Source organism: Ovis canadensis, chromosome 16 (genome assembly GCF_042477335.2).
Source record: "Ovis canadensis isolate MfBH-ARS-UI-01 breed Bighorn chromosome 16, ARS-UI_OviCan_v2, whole genome shotgun sequence".
Lineage (NCBI taxonomy): Eukaryota > Metazoa > Chordata > Mammalia > Artiodactyla > Bovidae > Ovis > Ovis canadensis.
Genome location: NC_091260.1, coordinates 21,569,659 through 21,587,412, shown reverse-complemented (window position 1 = coordinate 21,587,412; position 17,754 = coordinate 21,569,659). Strand labels below are relative to the sequence as shown.

General features: G+C 33.6%; 1 protein-coding gene across 3 annotated transcripts in view; it reads left to right on the top strand.

The window, feature by feature from the left end:
* FCHO2 (FCH and mu domain containing endocytic adaptor 2) overlaps positions 1-17,754 on the top strand; it is a 119,376-nt gene that overhangs the window by 77,774 nt on the left and 23,848 nt on the right. For 2 of the 3 annotated variants that reach the window (XM_069556193.1, XM_069556194.1), the window contains 8 exons: positions 1,220-1,280; positions 1,561-1,733; positions 3,684-3,695; positions 4,046-4,070; positions 5,895-5,937; positions 8,357-8,451; positions 13,080-13,183; positions 14,945-15,074. In XM_069556193.1, the coding sequence (XP_069412294.1) occupies positions 1,220-1,280; positions 1,561-1,733; positions 3,684-3,695; positions 4,046-4,070; positions 5,895-5,937; positions 8,357-8,451; positions 13,080-13,183; positions 14,945-15,074 (643 nt within the window). Of the gene's footprint in view, positions 1-1,219; positions 1,281-1,557; positions 1,734-3,683; positions 3,696-4,045; positions 4,071-5,894; positions 5,938-8,356; positions 8,452-13,079; positions 13,184-14,944; positions 15,075-17,754 lie in introns of all 3 variants that reach the window. The other variant, XM_069556192.1, reaches the window with a different exon arrangement.

The following is a 17,754-nucleotide window of genomic DNA, read 5'->3' as shown; positions in this document are numbered from 1 at the left end:
CTTCAAAAAAAAAAAAAAGAATAAACTAGTACAGAGAACACTTGTATACCTTTAACTTTTTACTACATTTACATACGTGCATGTGTTTATAATATTTTTTCAGATCCATTTGAGCATACATTTTATATTCTTTTGCCTAACTGCAAAAGCATTTTTAGAGAAATGATCCTTCTGTATCCCTTCTGCTTCATTGCCCTTCCTTCTTAGGAACCAGCTTTATTTGTCTTTTCAGTATTTTTTTTTAATAAAGATAAACAGTTATCTATATGTTAAATATTAAATTTCCCCATCTTTCTTACTTAAAAGGTAGTATACTATATATGTTCTCTTGTACTTGCTTTTTTTCAGTTAGCGGTATTTCCTGGAGGTCTCTACATATCAGTTCATAAAAACTTTTCAAATCTTTTTTGTTTTTAAATACCTGCATAGTACTTCATTTTGTGTATACACCTATAATTTATTCACCTATACTTGGACATGTTGTGCTTTCCAAAATTTTGAGTTACAAATAACCTTATTGCATATGTATTTTTAAATTCTTGGGGGGCATATCTTCAAATAAATTCCTAGAAAAGGAACTCTTGGGTAGAAGAATAAGCATGTAAATATTTTTGTTGGATACTGCTGTTTTCCTCTCTGTATGAATTGTACTATTTTGTATTTATACCAGCACAGTATAAGAGTACATTTCTTCACAGCTTTGCCAACAGAATATATTTTCAAACTTGAATTTTTATCCAGTCTCATGGGTAAAAGATGGTAGTTTAGTATAGTTTCTTGGTAGTCTTTTATTTGTTTGTTTTGTAATTTTGATATGTATTTCCATGTACTCAACCTGTCAGTCCTCTGATTTTACCTCCTCTCTTCCCTGATGCACACAGCCCCATGCTTTTATTTCTTCATTTTGAAGATTTGGGTGAAAATTTGGTTGTTCACAGAACTGCTGGCCTGCCTAGTGGAGCACCTGTTCTCCTCCTTTCAGTGTTTATCCTGTTTGTTTTGCAGTGCTTTTCTCTTTGAGACATCTTCAGTATGGAGTATCATTTGAAGCTAACTAAAAAGACGTAATTTCCCATAGTGTTAATAATTTTGTTAATCTATTGATATTTGATAAATTATAGTAAAATCCCTTGGTAATAGTTAAATTAAGGCTGTTTTGATAACTTTTAATGTTTTTGCAGTTGGAGCCATTGTTAAAGCTTTTTTCTTTTCCCCATAGAACATTCCTGATGTGGATGAAGAAGGCTATAGTATAAAACCAGAAGCAAATCAGAATGATATCCTTTTACCATCTGGGTATTCTTGTGGATTGTGTTGGCATATATAAGTAGACAGTTATAACAAAATAACCTATTGTTTAATAGAGACTTTAATTTTTAATTAATTGTAATAAAATGTGCCTCTGTGTTCTTTATTTGATATGTTATGAATAAGTTAGTAGTTAAAGTTCTGGTAAAAATCCATCTTTTAAAGTTTTTTGTTCCTTTTTATCAATGTGTGAAAAACTGGTCGTGCACTAAGATAATCTAAAAACTTGATTCTTTAACCAGTACTCACATACCAAAGAGAACCATTTCTACTCATCTAGTGATTCTGATTCTGAAGATGAAGAACCAAAGAAGTATCGGATAGAAATCAAACCTGTGCATCCAAACAACTCACATCACACAATGGCCTCCTTGGATGAATTAAAAGTATCTATAGGAAATATAACACTCTCCCCAGCAGTATCGGTAAGTAAGAAAATAAGCAAGTTTCCACTCACTATATAGAAGCCTTTGGTTTTTGTTTAGTAGCTCATCTACCTGCATCTGGATAGTTTTAGGACTAACAAAAATTAAAAATCACTTAGTGAAAGAAAGTGAAGTCGCTCAGTCGTGTCCAACTCTTTGCGACCTCATGGACTGTAGCCTACCAGGCTTCTCCTTCCATGGGATTTTCCAGGCAAGAGTACCAGAGTGGGTTGTCATTTCCTTCTCCAGGGGATCTTCCCAACGCAGGGATCGAACCCGGGTCTTCTGCATTGCAGGCAGCCGCTTTACCCTCAAAATCACTTAGTAATAGTTAATTTAAGCATGTTGGATGAGGAAATAATTTATGATTTTTTCAGCTTTATTGAGTATACAGTTTATAATCTTTATACAGGCAAATGAGTTTGTGAGTTTGGCTTAGCTTTGCTTCCTTTGGAATGTGTTTTAAGTGAAAGCATGGAAAACCTACTGTTTTTGCCATTGATGTATTTTATAAATACTGCTATATGTCTCAGGCAGAATTTTGTAAACTACAGTTTTAACCTTTTCCTCATCTGATGTTAAAGTCTTTCATCCATTTTTTTTTGTAAGCTTTATTGTAAAAGGGAATTCTGTTAAAATGAAATTATGATTAAATTGTATCTTCTTTTTTTCCCTGTTACTTTTTTTCCCTGTAATTAATGGTTGTTTTCCATAATTTTCGTACTGGAAAAGGCACAGATAAGAATTCTTAGTTGATACTGATTAATTCCTCAATTCTGAGATACTAAACTTGATAGCCTTTAAGGCAGAAAACCAATCAACATAATGGATTTTTCTAATGATGTCATACTTTCAAATTCAGGAATGTTAAACTGTGGGGAATAAAAGCATGTCTTAGAATGTCAAGTTAGTTTATCTGTACATACTTATATTGTAGTTGATATTAAACCTGTTGTTCTTGATAGTGGATAATAAAAATTCTCATCATTTTGTATTATTTAATTGCAGATTTTAAGTAGTTTATATGTATTTATTGGAAAAAGTGTTTTTCTCCCAGTGTCATCAATTCAGCTCAGTTTAGTCATTCAGTCATGTCCGACTCTTTGCGACCCCATGGACTGCAGTACGCCAGGCTTCCCTGTCCATCACCAGCTCTTGGAGCTTGCTCTAACTCATGTCCATTGAGTCAGTGATGCCATCCAACCATCTCATCCTCTGTCGTCTCCTTCTCCCACCTTCAGTCATTCCCAGCATCAGGGTCTTTTCCAGTGATTCATTTCTTTGCATCAGGTGGTCAAAATATTGGAGTTTCAGCTTCAGCAGTCAGTTCTTCCAATGAATATTCAGGACTGATTTCCTTTACACTTTTAGAATTTGAGAACTGTTTTTTCCACCAAAAAGATATTTCCGAAGTGAGGTTTTATTCTACCATTGTTATTAATGCCATGGTTAAATCATGGTGCATATATATATATATGAAGTAGGAAGTTGTAAAGCCATTAAAAAGTTTTATTGTGTAAGAGCACAACTAATTTAAAATATATATGTAAATAAATAAAAAGCCTAGAGGAAATAAAATATTAATCATTTTTGGGTAGGGAGATAATTGATTGCTTTGTGCTCTTTTCTTTTTTTTTTTAAAAGGAATGTATTGATTTCATACTCAGAAAATAAGTAATAATCAGAAAAGTTAATTGTTAATATCAGGTTTGAAAAAAGGATCTTGAGAGTATATTTTGTTGCCTGGTTTGCTTATCCAGTTTAAGTTGTTTTTTCCTCCAACAGTGTATATCTTTTAAGGTGTGTATATATATTTTAGATACAATCAAGAAGGGAATAGACAAATTGTTAGAACAGAGAAATATATTTCAAACTCTGAAATGAATACTGTGGTTTTTTTTTTCCTTTTTTTAACACTATGTTTTTCTTTTTCTTTCCATGTACTACTAGAGACACAGCCCAGTAAGTGCAAAATTTTATATTTTTATTTATTGACTTAAAAATCATTGTATATGTAAACATTAATTTTCAAAATATTTGCTTTTAGATTATCAAGTCATAGTATCTTGCTGTAGGTACTAGTATTTTAAAACACTTCATTTTATTGAATTATTTAAAGGTACACATGTTATATTTTGACTATAAAATAAAAGGTTTTTTCTGTAATCTTTTAAGCTAAATACAGTGTATAATTCAGCAGATATACAGAAAACTTAAAATTATGTTCCCAGTGTGAACATTTTATCAAGTAATTTTATTACCACATTAAATTATTTGTTTGATGGCACTTAGTTTTTGTATTTCTATTTTAGGTGCAGATGAATCGGAATTCATCTAGTAAGTTTGACATTTAAATTAGTTATTTTAAGTCTATTAAAATTTATCAGAGAATTTGCCAAGCTTGTAGTCTAACATATGTAGTTGTAGAAATGGTCTTTGCTCATCATTTACCATAACAACAAACTAGAAGTATACCTGTTTTGCAACAGAAGACAATTTATGTGTATTATTTCTTTTAGTTTTAAGATGTGCTTTAAGCATTAATACGTGGCTACCACATTTTTCATAAATCAGCAAAACCAAAGAGCAGCTTCTGATTAAGCTTATAAAACAGTTAAACTATCATAACTCTTTATGAAGCAGAAGGCGCTTCTGAGTTTTAGCTTGATCTTTAAGTCATATCACATTTGTAGTTTCTATTATAAAGTTTTTAGTATGGTAACTTAAATTATACTGAAAATCATTTGGGGATGGTAACATCATTTGCAGAATCATGTGTTAAACATAACAAGAGTCGAACCAGGGTCTCCTGCATTGCAGGCGGATTCTTTACCAGCTGAGCTATCAGGGAAGCCCAAACATAGCACGCATTGTGGGGAAAACAGAGTTGAGAAGCCCACACCAAAGTTATGCAGTTCTGTGAACAGTGCCTAATAAAAACCATGGCATCAGTCGTAATTAAAAATTCTAGCTCAGTTGAAAAGACCTATTAAATTCATGGTAAATACCAAACTAAAAGTAAGATTTCATTAATACTTTTAAAAAATAAATGGTAAGTAGCTTGTTGATAAGGGGATATGAGGAAAGAGTATAAACTCAGTTTCAGCAACTGAGTTACTGAAGATGAGAAAAGTGCAGAAAGATAAAGAACACCACAGTGAACACATTGAGGCAAAACATATGGCTAAGAAAAGCCAAATGGGATAATGTGATATGAATGGGCATTATGTACAATATGGTATTATTTCACATTTGTTGTTGTTTAGTCGCTAAGTAGTATCCAACTCTTTTTTGTAACCCCATGGGCCCACCAGATTCCTTTGTCCATGGAATTCTTGTCCAGGCAAGAATACTAGAGGGGTTTGCCATTTCCTTCTCCAGGGGATCTTCCCAACCCAGGGATTGAACCTGTGTCTCCTGCATTGGCAAGTGGATTCTTTACCATTGAGTCACCAGGGAAGCCTGTTATTCCTCATAGGCTGCTGTAATTACCCATGCTGATGTATTTGCATTCATCAGCTATTCTTGGTGATGTAAAACATTAAGGTGCAGTGAAAATTGCTTATGAACCAACAGAGCTTTTGCTTTACTGATGCTGTTCCCCCAGCTACCAGTTGCTTATGAAATGATTCATGTTGCAAATGCAGAAGGTAGAAAAATAGACTACCTCATAAAAAGACTGTTGCTCTAAGTTGTTACAAAAATTTTATTTTTCAAAATAAAGGTGTTCTTCAAGAGTTACTATCTACTTTTGGTCAATAAAATAATCACTAATAATATCTTAGAGCTTGAAAAATGCTTTCATGATTCATCAGTTAAAGTTGTTGAGTAATACATAAGCTTTTAAACATCTGTTCCGATTTTTAGAGTTGCATCCCATAGTTTTTTGTGAACAGCAGTTTAATGAATATGATGGTTTAGTTGACTCAAGTTATTTCTTATCAAAAGTATTAGAGATAAAGGTTTAGCAGAAATTCAGCTCTTATTTTAATATTCTTAAGCATGGTAGAAAATTTGTTAAAGGCTTGTTTCCCTTTTCTTTGTGTGTGTGTGTATGTTATTAATATCAGAATTTAAAAGTTGATCTATGTGTAGTAGTTCTCTATATTAAAATATTTTAATGGATTAATTTTTTCATAATAATTCGACTTTTTTAACTAGGTGAAGAGTTAACAAAATCAAAGCCATCTGCTGCATCCAATGAGTAAGTTTTACGTTCAAAATCTTTTGTAAATAGACTTTATTTTTTAGAGAAATTTTAGGTTCACAGCAAAATTGAGTGGAAGGTACAGAAGTTTTTGCATATACGCTTTGCCTCTACATATGCCAAACCTCCCGCACTATCAGATTCCACCGCCAGAGGGGCATAGTTACAATTGATGAGCCTCTATTGACAAATTGTTACCACCCAAAGTCCATGGTTTACATTAGGATTCACTCTTGGTGTTGTATGTATCCTGGGAGTTTTGACAAATGGATAATGACACATGTCCACCATTATAGTATCATACAGAATAATTTCACTGCCCTGTGTTCTCTGCCTGTTAACCCTTTCCTCCCCACTACATTTAAATGTTAAGTATCCTTTTGTTCTTTCTAGAGAGTTTTGCTTTCTCTGTAGTTTTAATTCTAGAAGACTGTTTATAGTCATCCCATTTCCTAAGCTGTGAAATGTCAGTTTTTAGATGTTTTAAATTATTTCTCATTTGACAGTATTTATTTCTGTGATAATTAAAAAAACATTCATTTGACTGTATTTGGCTTTGGGGTCCTCACTGCTGCTGCTAAGTAAATGATAGTATCCCAAAGTCATACATGTCTATTTTTTTTTTAACTCAAGTTTACATTGGAGTATAGCTGATTAACAGTGTTGTGACAGTTTCAGGTGGAAAGCAAGGGACTCAGCTATACATATACATGTATCCTTTCTCCCACAGACTCCCCTCCTATCCAGCTGCCACATAACCCTGAGCAGAGTTCCCTGTGCTGCACAGTAGGACATTGGTTAATCACTTTAAATACAGCAGCGTACATGTCTATATTTCAACTAGTTATTCTCATGGAAATTCTCTCACTTTTCCTTCAATTTTGTCTGTGACTTTGTAAAGTAGACTGTGTACTTTATGAACCTCAAAATGAAGTGTTTCAATTAAGTTGATAAAGGAGAGAAGACGTGTTGCCAGTTCTTAAGAAGAAAAAATATTTTAAGCCAGTGTTGCATGGCTTTTTTCCCCTCACTTCTATATTAGTAAGAATACTTTAAATATTTATTGCATGAGTAAAAGTAGACTTAATTAAATGGATAGTTTGAAATGGAAACTTTCAAAGCTAAGCACTAACTGAGCACACCAGTGGTATTCATTTGATTTTTCATTTTTAAAGATAAGTTATTTAGTGTTTTAAGACTGTTTTCAGGAATCATTTATGCAATTATGATTCTGTACTTTATCATAAGTGTGTTTCCTTATGGGTACATGTTGAGATATTAGATCTCTACTTATAAGTGATTGTAATATTTTATTATCATGGGCCTGTTTTCTCAGATTTCTAAAAAATATTTTAGATAATGGTAGTTTGATACATTAAATTATTTCAAAGTGGGGATTAATTTTATTTTTATGCATAAATATATACAATTTTTATTTGTCAAGAATAGCTCAGTAAAGTTGGGAAAATTAGTTTAAAAAGAATGGGTACAAAGGTCAGGTGTTCAGAATAGAGATTAAGCATCTTAAAAGGGCTATGACTAAAATGAAAAAGAGAAACATTTATATAAAAGTTTGTATTAAAGTGAAGAGCCAAGATTGAAATCCTGAGGGTAACTAGTTTGGAGGATTCCGAAAGGTTAGTGGAGGAAAATCTTTGGTTACACAGCACATTGAGGTTTCTGAAACGAGAATGTTCATGCTCTTGATTTTGTAGTCAGTTGTGGAAGCCTCTCATAAAAAGGCATGTGTGACCCACACATCTAGTGGCCCAGGCGGGGATTACCTAGGGAGAAATCCTGCCTGCGCATGAGGTGCTGCAGTGGCCAGACCATTGAGGTTTGTAGCGACATTTATATGCACAGGGCTTAAGCCACCACCCTGTACTTAAAAGATACTTCTTAAAAAGTCCTTTCCCCTCTTTCTTCATCTTCGATAATAAATATGGCCTTATAAAACTTCCATCTGATTTCATGTCACTTAAGAAATTTCTGCCCAGGACTGGGTTCTAGATGTGAATTCACAGATCTGACACGGCCATAGAGTTAGCTGCATGAGTTTAGGCAGCTCTTTTAGACTCCCCATGCTGCTTTTCATTGGTAAAACTGAAGTTAATTTCCATTCTGGCAGCTCCTATGATTATTAGAATATAACAAGATTTAATTAGTAGGGATTAAACTATTCTCACTTAAGAACTTTATATAATGTTACTGTAGGGTTCTGTTTATAGCAGTTAATAAATACAATTTATTAAACCTATTTACTTGCTAATTAAGTTCGTATATTCAACTGGTAGAATATCCAGTTCTTTGATCACATATATTGCTGTTGTAGTTCTTTCTATGAAATGTATTCCTAGATTTTATACTAATAAATTGCTCATTTGCTAAAGTGCTTCTTTTTAAAATGTTCTGATAGGAAAGGGACCAGTGATTTACTTGCTTGGGACCCCCTGTTTGGACCATCTCTTGATTCATCTTCCTCAGCTTCATTAACTTCATCGTCGTCATCAGGTAAATATATATATATTTTTCAACTGTAAAGGAATGCAGCAGTTATTTTTTCTGATTTGTCCATTACTTCTGTGTTGTACTTAACTATCAAAAATTTTACTTGTCCTCTGATCATGTTGCCATATAAAAGTAATTTTATATTGATTTGTTAATTTATGTTAAAGACCATATGTCTTTAAAGTAAAAATTAATCAAAAACCAACTTTTTTCCCTTTGTATATCACTGCACAAATAATAATTTTTAGTATTCAACTGCATAGATGTGTGTTAATATAACTAGTCCATTCTTGCTGTACATTCAAACTGCATCTAATTTTTAGTGTTATGGGCATTAATAGATACAATAGATTTTGTCCACATATCTCATATCCTTATAATAATTTATCAATACAAGATTTAGGAGTCACAAGATATGCCCATTGATGTTTACTGCCAAACTGCTTTCCAGAAAGGCTTTGGCACTTCCCACGAAGTTCATGAAAGAACTTAATGAATGCATTTTAGTTATTCTTCTGGAAAAAATATGTTAAATTCCTCTCTTCTTCAAAATATAAAATCCCATTAGTCAACAATCAAAGCATGTTTAATAAAACTGCTTGCTCAAAAACAGAAAATAAAATCACTTTAAGTTGATCTTCAAACTTCTTTGGGATTTCAGAAATGCCGTATAGTATTTAGAGTTAAGGAAGTCCTTTTTATTATCAGTATTTTATATATGAAAAAATTAAAGTTCAGAGATGATCAGGAACTTCTCTAACACCGTATAACTAGGAAATGAGGCACAGATTCAAACCTGGATTTTTACTAATTCCAAAATCCGTTCAATTCATCATACTCTGGCAGATTAACAAAACAGTAAGCTACATTGAAACACTTTGCTATAAATACTAAAATAAACACTAGTATTTATAGTTGGATTGTTTAGAAACTAATGCTTTTTTGTTTTAGAAATTAAGTGGATTTTAGGCAACCTTAGCTGAAACAATTGAGAATTTTGAAGAGCAAGAACCAGTCATTAGATAATTGAACATATTCTGAAGTGGCATTATAGCCTTTCTCATTTGGCTTTTGTTTACTCTTCAGTTTTAGGAAACTAGTCTTACTAATGGATCTTATAAGTGAAATAATTGTACAGGAAAAACTGAAGTTGTATTAAGGTCTTAATCAAAATTTTCACATTGTCAATTCTCACAGAGGTTTCCATCATACAGAAATTTCTTCCTAACTCCACTATTGTTTCTATTTTCTTTAGCACAATCTCTTTCTTTTCAAAAAATTGCTCTTTTCCTCTTGCTACCATCTGAAGAATGTTTTGCCCGTATTACTTTCAACTTTGGGTAAAACAAAAAAATGATACTTTAGCTGTCATTTGATGTTTAGTTGGGAGTGATAAAACTTTTTTTTTTTTGCTTATTTTAAAATTTACTTTGATATGCCTTTTAAAACCTTCCTATTAAGTCTAAAAAATACTATATTATTTTCCCTTCAAAGACTCTTAGTGATGTTGGAAAGAGTTACTCTGCTGTGCAATAATTATTATTAGGTCTTCACCTGGACAGGATATAATTATTAATAAAACTGATGAATACATTATGATGATTCTATTTCGTAAGACTGGCTGTAAGTGAAATTATTAAATAGGCATTTTGTCTTAAATTTCCTTCCACCTCTTTTTGCAGTACATGTCTCCCTTATTTTAACATTGTCTACACCAGTAACCCATTTTCACGTTAGAACGGGCCAGGTTGTCAGATTATTCCCTCCTCTCATGTACCCTGCAGAACGTTAATTCATTAATGACTCCATCTCAACTAAACTAGTCTAAGAAAATAATTCCTTTCAGTTAGTAACTGATACATTAAACCTTTCAGTGTTTTGTATTTAAAAAACATGCTTAGAGCTTGGTACAGAAGTGTTTTCAGTTGCTTTTTCTACCATATAGATGTTATAGATGTATAACTTACATACAAATTTATATATAATAAAAACATGTATATAAAATTTAATATAAATATCTCATACCTGCCTCCCCTTTGACAAGTGCTGTTATAGACCATGGAGAAGGCAGTGGCACCCCACTCCAGTACTCTTGCCTGGAAAATCCCATGGACAGAGGAGCCTGGTAGGCTGCAGTTCATGGGGTCGCTGAGGGTCGGACACGACTGAGCAACTTCACTTTCCCTTTTTACTTTCATGCATTGGAGAAGGAAATGGCAACCCACTCCAGTGTTCTTGCCCGGAGAATCCCAGGGACAGGGGAGCCTGGTGGGCTGCCGTCTATGGGGTCTCACAGAGTCAGACACGACTGAAGCGATAGCCGTATAGACCATTTCAACTCTAACACTGGTTTCGCCTGTCTTACTCCCTGTGACAGTTTTAAGTTTTACCACTTGTTGAGGAACACATGTGCCCGGCACCGTCCCTTTGACACCTTGTCAAATCTTTTAGACTTTTACTGACTCTTAGCATTACCTTTTGCTCCTCTGGGAAAAAAAGTAATTCTGGCTTTATATATTTTGGGGCCATAAATTTAGTTTCTTATTCTAGTAATTATTTTCCCCAATTAATATAAAGTTTGAGCTCCTTGTCTTGTTCCATGTATTATTAAAATTTTCTGGTTTTGAGTAATAAAAATAATACTACCTGAAATAAGAACTATTTGCTTATATAGATTTATATTTTAATTTTAGAATTTTCCTATTGTTTCTAGTTTTTCAGTTGCTTTCTTCTGTTGCTGTTGTTCTTAATGAAAAAAATAGGAACTCCGCTTTTCTCTCCCAGATTGATTTGTCTGGGCATGTGATAATTAAATGTTAACTTGAAACCAGGTCAGATTTTGGATCTAGAAAACCCATCACCAGACTATTCCACCAACCCTCTCTGCTCTCCTGCTGTGATGACACCATCAGGAAGCATAAAAATTTTCTTTTGCTTCATGGTTGCAAAGTTGGTGGATTTCCTTTACTGAGGAACTTGTTAAAATTACTAGTGGAGCCCAGAAGGTACTCCAGAGATTGCATTGTAGAGCTGAATGAAAATACTTTCAGGTTCTCTGGTGCTTTGGATAGATTTGTTTATAATTTATTAATTATAACTTACAACTAATAGATTAATTTATAACAGTGAAGTCAATGAATATTGCTGTTAGTTTTTCTCAAAAAGCAAATTCTGATTATTTGAAGAAGTGGAACTTGACACCCCTACCAGGCTTGGATTGAATCAGTCTAAATGCCACTTGTTCCGTAGTGAAGTTTCAAGTGTTAATACCTCTGCTATGTTAAGCCCTCTCACAAGCGTGAAGTAGCTTGAGTGTTAGTCACTGCTGGTTTCGTTGATAATGAACACATCTTTAAAGGTGTCATCATTCCACCCCTCAGGTTAGTTCACATTTCTTCCAGGGTTCAGCTTATAGTCAGGGGGCAGCATGAAAGAACTGGTGCTGACGGGAAGATGGCAGCTGCTAGAGCTGATTTCTTATCAGGGTTCTACTGTTTTCTTCAAGCAGCCTGAACTGTGCTTGCATCTTTTTGTCTCTTCATATGACCTGCTTTCTGGATAATTCTGTACCCCATGTGTTTGCTTTCACTCCTGTGTGACTGCCTTTTTCTTTGGGTCTCTTCCCACCACCTCCACGATCCCTTTTACTCCTCCAATGCTGACTAAGAGTTCTCAGCTCTGCTGTTTGTTGTTCTGTGTGTACTCAGGCACTTTGCTATGTTTTTAGCTTGGCACGTTGTAAACATACAGAAGTTACTGAGATATATTCTTCAATCTGAATTACAGACCCACTTCTTAGAGTAGACCAAAGGAATTCGAAGGTCCTTTTAATTAAGGATTATTTAGATGTATTTGCTTCCATTCTACATTCTTGCTTTGATTATGCTAATACGTGTGTAACTTTTGATAATATACACTTGAGCTTTATTCATTAACTTCTGTCATGCTGAGAGTTATTTTTAATTAGGACTACTGAGATTTGTATTTCTGATTTTTAAAACTGTAACATTTGCAAATAGTGTTGAAAAACATTGAACACTAAATTTATGTAGGATTTAGGAAGTTAAATGTATAATTTTCTATGTTTGCTAAAAATTAATTATAGTGATTTGGGGAGGGTTTTTATAAACTAATAAGATATTTTGATTGTCACCAAAAACTGTTACAGTGTGGTTCAACTTAAAAGTGAGACTATAAGTTTAATTAAGGTAGATATTTTATTTAGAGTTTATGTTATTACTTTGAAGATGTTGCTTCAAAAGCTTGTTCTTACATAAGTGTAAAGTACAAGTATTGGCAAGAAACTAAAGACCTTAGGCCTTAAATTAGTTTACTTTTACCTTCTTATTAGATTTAATTTTTATATGTATAAATAATTGAAGCTAACATAATTTATAATTGTCAGTTTTATTGGAAACTTAATTTTTTCAGGAATATTATTGGTAACTCTGAGAAAATCATATTTGATAGATTCCCAGCATTTCATAAATAGCCATAATTACATTTTAAAGAGAAAGAACTTCTGAAAAGTGAGCTTTGAACCCTCACAATTCCTCTGTAATGGAATGTTTTCATCTAAGGATTGCTATGTATTAATGATTTTCTTCAAATCCTCTTTTTCTGCCCACCAGCCAGGCCCGCAACTCCTCTTTCTGTGGGCACTATTGTCCCGCCACCAAGGCCTGCTTCCAGACCAAAGCTTACTTCAGGCAAACTCTGTGGAATTAATGAAATAGTATGTACTCACTTTTCTGTTTCATTATAACTGTTTTGATTTAATATGCAAATGATTTTTTCTATATGTTCCTTTACTGCTAAATCCTTGGCATTTTCTACTCAAGTCTTCACAGTACAGAAAAATTTTCCGTGCTTTACTTCATCTTTTACTTGCCAGTTTAATTGCCAGAATTAAATTTCTGAGTGTCAAGCTTAATCTTTTCCCCTGATACACATCTGCAGTGTTACCCCATAATCCATTTATTGAATGTTTTAGCTGAAGTAAAACAGAACAGATTGAAGGAAAGAAGACTAGTTTGGGAGAATCTGACTCTGAATAGAACCCAAATAACTGGGGACAGAAGAGTGTCTTTTACTGCTTTGTATCTAGTACCCATGACTTGACATGTAGTAGGCACTAGGTAGGGAGAAGGCGATAGCACCCCACTCCAGTGCTCTTGCCTGGAAACTTCCATGGACGGAGGAGCCTGGTGGGTGCAGTCCATGGGGTTGCTAGGAGTCTGGCACGACTGAGTGACTTCACTTTCTCTTTTCACTTTCATGCATTGGAGGAGAAAATGGCAACCCACTCCAGCACTCTGGCCTGGAGAATCCCATGGGCAGAGGAGCCTGGTGGGCTGTAGTCCATGGGGTAGCTAGGAGTCGGACACGACTGAGCGACTTCACTTTCTCTTTTCACTTTCATGCATTGGAGGAAGAAATGGCAACCCACTCCAGTGTTCTTGCCTGGAGAATCCCAGGGACGGAGGAGCCTGGTGGGCTGCCGTCTCTGGGGTTGCACAGAGTTGGACACGACTGAAGCGACTTAGCAGCAGCAGCAGACACTAAGTAAATACTTAATTCACATAACTTTATAAACAGGAAAGGGTTCTTTTTAATTAAGCTCAGTATTCCATATTTTAAAGATAAAACACCTGAGGAAGTGTTGGTAATGTATTATTGGAACAGGAATTTGGAAGGAAAAAATCCATTCACCAAGTAAAAGATAAATGAATTAGAATCATATTTTTTGTATTTGTTTTTAACTAGAAAACTGGAAAGACAATAGAATTCAGATTTTCTCCTCTGAATGGGGTAAACTTTTCTCAGTAAGGAGGCATTAATTACAATGAATTATAAGGAAAATGGAGACAGGTTTATAAATGCCAAAAGTGAAGCAATATTTAGGAAGAAAATACTTTCTTCAAATGAAAAAAAGAGTTAGTGAAAGCTCAGATAATACTAAGATTTCCTCAAACTAAATCAGGCAGAGCTACTATAGACAGCTCGTAAGACAGAAATGCCAGTTTTGTTTTTATCTATAGAATTAGCTAAAATTTTTTAAAATTTATTATTTTTCCTTCTTCTAAGGTTCATCTATTCATTGCTGGCAAGAGTGCAAAAAAATATTCTCATATTATTATAGGCAATAGGGTAAATTGAGTTACACAAATAGTAAGCAGTTTGGCGTTATGTATGAAAAACTTTCATACTGTTTAATAATTTAGCTTCTGAGAATCTATCTTAAGTACGCTTTTTAAAATACAGAAAAAGTTTTATATACATTACAGAAAAAGTTTTATATACAGAGATTCTCTTTACGGGATTATTTTAAAATAGTCTTTTCAGCTCTGTGGTATCTAATTGTGAGTTTTAAGAGACACAATAAATTTGGTTTATTAATAGTATGTTAAAACTAATCTTACTTGATACCTAAAAATACTTTCTGATAACTGGGGGATTGTTTGAGCATTTTGGTAAATGACATTTTGTTTTTAAGCCCAGGCCATTCAGCCCACCTGTAACTTCTAATACCAGCCTACCTCCTGCTGCTCCACTAGCGCGGGCAGAAAGTTCTTCCTCTATCTCATCTTCTGCTTCTCTAAGTGCTGCCAATACTCCAACTGTAGGTAAGTAAGTATCACAGATTGCATGCAAGAGTTAACATCCAAAGTATGATCAGGTTGACTGATGGTAGTAAAGTTTTAACATTTGACATTTTGGTTTTTGGGAAACACACCTGGCATTATCAAACTAATAATGATAGTTCCTTTTTCACATTTTATATTATCTGAATAGAGAATTTTAATCATGATTAGCACTGTTAAGAATGCATCAAACTTATAAATTTTTGACCAATATAAATATAATTGAAGGCAGAATATGATGCAGTACTTTCTACTTGCATTCCTAAAAAAACTTGTTTTAAAAAGCAGTTGACTCTGAAAGAAAGAGGGCTTTGTGCTTGCAGTGTGATCCTTGGACCTACAGCATCTGTCTGTATCACCTGGAAACTTAATAGAAATGCAGTCCTTTTAAGTTAGAAACTGTGGAGTGGGGCTAGCAGTCCTTGAATAGGCCTTCCAGGCAACTCTGATGCATGTTAAGCTTCAGAATCCCAACTCTAATTAAGCTGATTTAATTATACCCAATTTGATTTGTCAAAACTCAGGAGAAATGCAGCTTCTGTGTATTTCCAGTATAAAAATTGCATGAGTGGTACAGGCTGAGAGAAATGATTTGATTTCTGAATTTCTGAACATGGTGTTACTATTTTTATTTTATATACCTTTGTGAGCATACTGTTTTTCCCATGTTCTAACTTTATGTAAATAATATATTCAATAAGTATTTCTGTTTGCAGTAACGGGCACTTTCTTTTTATATTTTGTTTGCATATGTGGTTTTCTTACTTTTTATTTCGATAGAATCTGTGTTTTAGTCATAAAGAACATAGATGGGTCCTGTTAGAAATCAAGCAGGTCTGAATTACCAAAATTGCTTTAGTCGTTTCCCATTACCTAGATAATTCATAAGGTTTTCTGTTTGTAAAGGAAACTTTAATTTTGATTAAGTTGGAAAATATTTGTTTATAGTTTTAGCCAGTGCTGGCAATAGGAGAATCAAAGTAGGTGGCATTGATGGTACAGGCATGCAGGATGTAATATGGACTTTGTGTAAGATTCTTTAAATTTGTCTAAATTGTTCTCTCTCTTTATTATGATGTTCATTCAGCTCTCTGTTCAGATTTAAGTTTTTGATTCTTCTTGTTCTTGAAAGTATTTTCTTTTCCTGCAATATTTTGTTTTATTTAAATATGATAGAAGATGATAATTTGATTGGGACACTCTGTGAAATTGAAAAGCACTGTGAAACTTCACAAGGTATCGTATCGAAAGCAGATGTATGTGTTAACTAATGATCCTAAAGTATATCTAAAATACTGTTACCCAATTTTTCCTTTTCCAGCAATGTATAGTGTTTAAGAAATCAAGAATAACTCTAAGGTTTAAGTGTCTCAACTTTGTACTAATTATGTCCAGTTTCTATACAGGATCTATTGATACTGGATAAATTATAGAAATATACAGTATTGTTGCATTATCTTCTATCCCCTCACTCTTCTTTCCTCTCTATTAAGATATAACAATAAACATTACTCTGGGGCTATCAGAAGCAGAGAAAAACTGATTAGGAAAGAACCAGAAAGATTATATCAGTATAAAGAAAACTATAATATAAAGACATCCAAAGCAAACACTAACATACAAAAACCACTCATACAGTGAGCTGAAGTCAGCGGCACAGAGGCAGGAAGTAGTTGGGATTAAGCACCTGTTTTTCACTTCTGAGCTGAAAGGAATTCCACAAAAATCGATTCATTGAATGTTACAAAGGTAGATACTCTTTATTCCAGCTTTCTCTGTCTGCACTTTCAAAACACACACGGTGTGTAAATATGCAACCGTTAAGTCAGAGTTAGAATGCATATTATCCTTAAAAAGAATATCCAAGGAATTATTTCTGTACAGGGAGTTATTCTGAATAATACAGTACACATTTAGACTTTTTAGGGACTTAAGTACATATTTCCTATGTCAATCATTTTAAGTATGCAATATGGTCTTGGGAACAAAAATGGAAAATACAAAGGAGGATATGCAAAAATGTTAAGTAGATTTTGAGTTTTTCCCCTAACTCTCCAATACTTTTTCCTTCTCACCAGTATTTCAATAACAGGCTTTACAATTTATGGGGAAGCTATTTCAAGAACTCTCATTTTATATGCCCAGATTGGGTAATTGAAAAGAATAACTTTGTAGGTTCTTTTGATTTTTAGTGTCAGACCAGTAGCAGACATTAATGTTACCCCTGACTGTGTGTAAATACTCACTTGTGTAGATTATTTAAGGGAAAAGATTAATTTCATATTTAGGAAAATATAATTTTCTCTAATAAAAGATTACTATAGCCTTCCTCTTTCTCTGAAAATATGCTTTCCTGAATTTCTAGTGACTCTCTAGTTTAGAACAATATATTTATTTAAAAATTGAACTAATTTAAATTTACAGTGTAATTTTCCCACTGCATGAACATGTGTTTGCATAGTTGTAATCACATATCCTAGAAACTACTGCCTCTTGATCAAGCCCTTTATTTAATTATCTCTTGCCTCATCTTGAGTTCCTGTCAAGTCATTTGTATCTTCAATCCAGGATTCACTGTGATCAGTGATCTTGCAGAATGAAAAACATAATCATGTTTTTTTAAAACATTTTCAGTGGCTTTTAGTGCCAGAAGAATAAAATT